The sequence below is a fragment of the Astyanax mexicanus genome, chromosome 7 (assembly GCF_023375975.1).
Source record: "Astyanax mexicanus isolate ESR-SI-001 chromosome 7, AstMex3_surface, whole genome shotgun sequence".
Lineage (NCBI taxonomy): Eukaryota > Metazoa > Chordata > Actinopteri > Characiformes > Acestrorhamphidae > Astyanax > Astyanax mexicanus.
The window spans coordinates 45483315-45490428 of NC_064414.1; the positions used below are offsets into that span (position 1 = coordinate 45483315).

Here is a 7114-nt window from a genome sequence, read left to right on the forward strand (position 1 = left end):
ATATGAGTGTTCTTACCTGAAAAATGCACCACATATGATTTGAACAGATGCAAATAAACATAAATACAGTGAAACGTAACAAGGAATTCTCATTTTTACTAAGTTAATGTTATATCCTGTGAGCCAAGCTGAAGAACAAAGTGTAGAAACTCTAGATTTCTCCTGGATGGTCCTCAGCCAGCATGTGTTTATACCAAATTTACCAATTTACCAAACCAGGTGTTGATTAATATGACGAGAACTAGAAATAACTCTATTAAGCTCAGATGAGGAGGAGAGATTAGGAGATGTTTTAAGGAAAACATGTCTGTAAAAGCTCTGCTTTTTGTAAAATTGCTGTTTGTATTTATTATAATGCTGGTGTTTTACTGAGCTAATAAACACTTACTTCACAGATAAGAAGTTTTTTCTTCAATGAAATTTCCACAGGTGCCTAAAACTTTTGCACAGTACTGTATGTCAAGTAAAATATACACCAAGCCCTTCTTCTCTACTGTATTTCTACTGTATATCAGAACATTTCAGGCATTTCAGCTTTTATTTCCTGGTATTTCTATCTGGATCTGATGCACAGCTCAGAAGACAGCACCTTTTGTCTCAATTCACCTATTATTCTTTAAGCAAAAATATTGGAACAGATCAACCTTAAATAGATTATTGTGAATGCATGGTAATATTTAGGTGCAAACGCTGTGCTTGCAATAACTCAAATTATGCCTGTGACCCACTAAGATCACTAAAATCTTCTCTCCAGTCTCCTCTTTAGAGATTGACTAGGACAGTCTAAAACCTAAAACATCCACTACATGCATCTGATTACTTCCTTAACAGTTTTGCAGTGTGTTTTTGGGTCATTATCTTACTGCAAGATGAAGGATCTTTCTTTACATTGACAGAAAAAAATGCTCCTGTAAACTTCTGAGTTCATTATACTGCTGCCATCATGTGAAACCTCATCAGTGAAGATTAATGAGATCATCCCATAAGAAGCCATACAAGCCCAGCCATGACATTACCTCCAGTGTGTTTCACAGGTGAGCACATTTAGAGCATTTATTTGCAAAAAAAATAAGGAAAAATGCCGAAAAACAAAACAGACCTCAAATAATGCAAAGAAAACAAGTTCATATTCATAAAGTTTTAAGAGTTCAGAATTCAATATTTGGTGGAATAACCCTGGTTTTTAATCACAGTGTTCATGCATCTTGGCATGTTTTCCTCCACCAGTCTTACTGCTTTTGGATAACTTTACACCACTCCTGGTGCTAAAATTCAAGCAGTTCAGCTTGGTTTGATGGCTTATGATCATCCATCTTCCTCTTGATTATATTCTAGAGGTTTTCAATTTGGTAAAAATCAAAGAAACTCGTAATTTTTAAGTAGTCTCTTATTTTTTCCCCCCCAGAGTTGCAAGTAGCTTTAATAACCTCTATTAAATCTCTCATATCAGATATGGCCTAGAGAATGATATGAGAGAATGAGAGAGTTTTCTGACCTTACATACTTTAAACTCTGCAGGACTCTCAATCCTCACCTCAGCACAAGCCTTCAAGCAGGTGTTCTTGAAGCCCAGCAGTGAAGCTACGTCTGTGCGGCCGGGCTCCAGCTGACAGGTCCTCTGGATGATGTGTCTCAGCACCACCGCCAGGCCTGCCCTGCAGAAGCTCCCACCAGCGTCCAGCACGGCGGGGAGGCGGCAAGCTCGGACCAGGGTTGGCAGGTCTTCTCTCTTCACCACAGACACGGCCAGGCTCTTCGGGACTGAGTGTGATAAGGCCTGTGAGCTGTCAGGATGATCTGAGACCAGATGAACATGGAAGGATGAGCACTCTGAGTAGGACAGCAGAAAGAGGGTGATGGACGAGTGCAGGGGAAGACTGTCAGCTCCATCAACTCGAGACACTTCAAGAAAGATGCTCGCTTGGTGTGTTTCGGAGTCTGGATGCTTCATTGTGATCAGGATCAGTGAGCCACAGATTAAATTTCAGCCTAAAAGAACAAGAACAATAAAAATCGTTGAGTTGCTACGCTTTTTATAATGCAGACATATATTATACATGTGTCTGTTATAAACCACAATGTCTCTAGTGGTGTTTCTTTAATACTGGATGAAAACTGGCAATTGCAAACTTGACAATTGGTAACTGTATAGGACGCACTGAATATTTGGCAACCAAAATTATACATTCAAAAACTGTCTGAATGTTCAGCCGAATAAGTGGGGGAAAAAAACAAAAACAAATTATTCATACAGAACTATGACCAAATTATTTTAATTCGTATCAGGACTGTCTCCAAGACAGCATTTTGAATGAAGATTTTTGTACAGAAAGCAAAATATAGTATACGAGTTGATGTGATCTTTTTCTTGGTAACTGCTTTTGTATTGGCTTCTTTTTAAAAAGCAAGACACATATTAAGGCTATTCAATTTGGTAAATTAATGGCAAAAAAGGTTTAATTTTGTTCTACTTTGGTTTTGATTTATTTTGATTTAAAAATAATTTTGGTGCAACTGTTAATCTCATTCCCATGTGTGAAGCAGTAAGCTTACTTTTATAACAAGCCCCTCAAGAAGCATCACTAAAATATAAAAGTTGTCTAATGGACATAAATCAGTATTTTATTGTTTTCCAGGCCTTTAAATAAAAGAACAAAAGAAATCTCATTACACTGCTCAAAAACAGACACTCAATGTAGAAACACTTTTACAACACATGTAACAACTACTATTCAAATCAGATTCCATCAGATGCACCAACGAAAAAACGGATTGCTATTGCATTTAAATATATCAATTAAATTATATGTTATTTATGGATTAACTTATTTAAGTATGAGTGGTTTATGTACAAAGCTTGTACGTCAACTGTCAGTGTAATGTCTCTAAATTTGAAGATAGAAAATATGTTATAAAACGTTATTATTTATTTATTTTCCCAAGAAATTGATCTGTTTTTAGTTTCAATCTTTGTGTGCCAGAATTGAAAAAAGTATTTTCTCTCAATTATTATTATTATTATTATTATTATTTTTTTGCATTTTGTAACAAAAATCTAATTGTATAACACAACTTTTTTTATTTTTATTTATTTTTTTATTTTTCCTGAAATTCTAATTGTGAGGTGCAGAAATAAAAAACTAGAAACAGATAAAAAAAAATTCTTCTATACTACAACAAATAGTAAGAATTAAATAATAAACGGGTTTTACCCTCAATTTTCTATTTTTAAATGTAACCTTAAGTAGTAAGACAACTGAATTGATAAACATAACACATACCCTTTACACTACCATTTTTCTATCTTTGTATATTTGTAAATGTACCTGTAACTGTAGAATCCAAATGTACAGTGTACATTAACAATCTGTACAGTGACAATCTGTTAACTTGGCTCTATACAGCACTTCAATACACTTCACTACAATCAATTTAAAACAAGACAAATCAAGATGTGACTGAAGTGTAAACTTTCAGCTTTAATTCAAGAAGGTTAAGAAAATAAAATGTCTTGAGTGGACTGCTACAACTTAATTTACATTTAATATGAGTTAATAAGAAATCCCAATAAGAGCACTATCTATACATGCACGTCTTTTTATCTTTTTTTTCATAATAAAAGGTAAGATAACCATGTTTATTGAAGTATCTAGTAGTATGTAAGACTTAATGCCCAACAGAAGGCAAGAACACTAAAGTGCAGTTTGAGACACACCCATAGAGGTCTAAAACTCACACTACTCATTAACCCCAATCGTACACTATAGTTAACTTTTCTTGTTAGTTATTCACTAAACTAAATGTCAGCTTTGTGGTTAGGGGTGTGGAGCGTTTATCGTGCTGTGTTCTCTTTTAGCACAAATCTTACTTACACTCAAGAGCAAAGACTGAGATACACCATGTTCAAGTTAAAGTCAACTATTCTGTTATAGTTTAAACCTTCCTAAATGAAACAGTAGAACAGTTAAACACACTACATAGCAGTAAAACATGATGAGAGGGCATGCTGAGTTGTTAACAATTCTGTTTAACTTTAAATCAAAGCTAAAAAAAAAAAAAAAAAAGACAAGACACAGGCTGATATTATAAATAAATAATATTAAAATATTCAAAACTGGAAACAGGAATAAGTGAGAATATTAATATGATTAAAAAATTAAATAAAAAGAACAGTGTTGATCTTTCAAAAGAATAATGATCATTCTTTAAAAAAATATATATTTAACAGAACTTTTTTTTATCACAGTTCTTACATTTTTACGGAATGTTTAACAGTTTAAAACTTACTTATATACTGAAGAAAATACAATTATGGAAATACATAAAATAAGGCCCTTTATCTGTCTACTATACTTAACTACTAACTGTTAGGGTGGGCGATATGGCTCTAAAATAATATCACGATATTTCAGGGTATTTTTGTGATAACGATATACTTGGTGATATAGGAAAACTAAAATAATTCATTCATTTCAGGAATAGAGTATAATAATATAACTGTATAATCATAATGTGGCAAAATAAATAATATAGCATAAAATAATATAATGCAGCAAATAATATTGAAGAATACGTCTGCGTCATGATGAAAAGCTACCAATTATTTTTTACTCTCTCTCTCTTTCTCTCTCTCTCTCTCTCTCTCTCTCTAAATAAACAACTCTGAGAAGTAGGAACTGTTCGACTACAAACCAAAAGCTTTTCTACTACAATTAGCTAAAAGTAGAAAATCCTACGGTAAACAGAGTGTTCACAATAAACTACATTAAATTACATCACTGCAGTAAAGTATAAAGAATGTTACCCTCCACTACCAATCTGATTCAACATCTTATCTCAAAAACACAAATCAATATTGATTAAACGTTGAAATGTCAGCTGGGTGAACATACCCCAGGGTATGGTAAAGAATTGGTGCAAAAAGCAATTACTGCAAATGGAAAATGCAATTTTAAAAGGCAGAAAATTGAGGGCATTGTTAATTCAACTTTAAAACTTCAGCGATTGCATAACCATTTAACATTAAATGTTGTCAACGTTGTTTCAAGGTTCAACCTCACTTCAACCACATTTCAACGTTGAAATTTGGTTGTGTGCCATTCTCCAGGAGTTTTCATAAGTGGAAATCTGTCTATAATTTTCCAGGCTTTGCAGATTATTTGTTTTTACTAGAACTCTGTCAAACAAACATCTCCCTCTCGAGCTTCATAGCTAGGCACCCAGCTGGCATTTTAACGTTGAATCAAGGTTGATGTTATGGTTGAATCAAGGTTGGATTTGGTGTTGATTTAGAAAAGTGAATCAACGTTGATATGGCAACACTGTTTCAACGTTGTAACAGTTACGTTCAACCTTTAATAAACCGTAGCTCACTTCAAAAAAAATCAATGGTCAACAGAGTGTTCACAATAAACGTAACTTACATCACTTTAGTAAAGCTGAATATAAAGGATGTTACCCACCACTACAAATCTGATCTCAAAAACTGTAAACAAATAGGCTAGAACATGAACACCCAGGTATGGTGACGAATTGGTGCCAAATTAAAATGAACGTTAGTGCAAACGGAAGAAAACCACTTTTTCATTCCTCCATGCAACCGTTTTTATAAATTGTATGGTGATGAAATAGGAAGAGGGTTGAGGATGTTTTGTTGATTCAACGTTAAAATATCAATGTTTGCACAATCATTTGACAATAAATGTTATTTAAATGTTGTTTCAACAACAACATACATTTAACTTCAACCTATTTAACCACATTTTAACACTGAAGGTCGATTGTGTGCCAGCTGGGTGTGTATTTAGCCATTTTCTTATTTTCCAGGAGTTTCCAAAAGTGGAAAAAACAGTCCATACATTTCCGGGTTTTGCAGATTTTTTTCCAAAACACCAGAGAACCCTATTAAACACACATCTCCCTCTTAAGCTGTAACGTTACAGGTACTTTCCTTCTGAACACAATGTGTAAGAATCCCAATAGCAGTAACGTTAGTTTGCTAGTTATCGTTAGTTAACGTTAATGTTACAGTCAGTCTGAGCTGCTGAGACTCTGTACAGCCTGCTGGAGAAGCTGAGCTCAGTCTGGGGTGAGGATTACAGGAGTCCGGGGGTAGTTTGAAGCTCTTTGGCGGTGTGTGTGAGCTGTATTAGGTGTGTATGAGCTGCTGTACTCACTCACTCTGCTGCAGTAACTCCTCCAGCGCTCAAACACACGTGTGCTCCCTGTGTGTCACACAATAACACACCGACCTGCTACACCGGCTATAAGAAACGGTCCTACTGTAAAGCGCAGTAGAGTTTAGGCGCCTAATAGTGCATCTCAAAAAATGAGAATATCATTAAAAAATTACTTTATTTCAATAATTCATTTCAAAATGTGAAATTCATAAATTATAAAGGTATGAATAGTATTACACACAGAGTGATCTATTTTTACACACTGTCAAAAGTACCATTTAGTCTTATATAATATTTTAACGACCGGCAGGGAGATGAAGAAGCAGGAAGCATGCACAATATTCAAATTTTCTGAGACACTGATTTTTGGGTTTTCATTGGCTGTAAGCCATAATCACTAACAAAATGAAATAAAAGCCTAAAATAGATTGCTCTGTGTGTAATACATCTATATAATATATGCTTTTCACATTTTTAACTGAATTACTGAAATAAAGTAAATTTTAATGATATTAAATTTTTTAAAAACATTTGTACATTTTATACAGTTTTTCTTTAATGTGGAGATCTTTAATGTAAAATATCTGTATATTTAAATAAAAAAAACATATATTTCAATTAATCATTTAGTCATTTTCATAAAACATATAAATATTTTTACAAACGTCCAAGACACATCATCATGGGATAGCATGTTTTTTCATTTTTAAGAAAGTTTTGACATTCGTGAAATCACAATTTTCACACTGTTTAATTGTCAAGGGATTGAAGACACCTGCTGCAAATTCAGAAATTAATAATACTAATTTCATCTAATATTTTTCATATTGTCTCCAAACTAACCTGAGGTAAAGCTTAGGCTGTCCATCCGGAACAAGTTAATCATCGACAATTCTATATGCCTAAAGTTTGGGTTTCCTCACACACGCCAAAAA

The 7114-nt window shown here is 33.8% G+C and overlaps 1 protein-coding gene across 5 annotated transcripts in view; it reads right to left on the reverse strand.

The window, feature by feature from the left end:
* The window catches only part of gstcd (glutathione S-transferase, C-terminal domain containing), a 169980-nt gene extending 163728 nt beyond the window's left edge, over positions 1 to 6252 (reverse strand). For 4 of the 5 annotated variants that reach the window (XM_049481333.1, XM_049481332.1, XM_049481331.1 and 1 more), the window contains exons 1-2: positions 6177 to 6252; positions 1535 to 1989 (exon numbers count right to left, since the gene is read on the reverse strand). In XM_049481333.1, coding sequence (XP_049337290.1) covers positions 1535 to 1951 — 417 coding nt within the window. In that variant the 5' untranslated portion in view covers positions 1952 to 1989; positions 6177 to 6252. The remainder of the gene's footprint in view (positions 1 to 1534; positions 1990 to 6176) is intronic. The other variant, XM_049481330.1, reaches the window with a different exon arrangement.
* Positions 6253 to 7114: the final 862 nt, after the last annotated feature.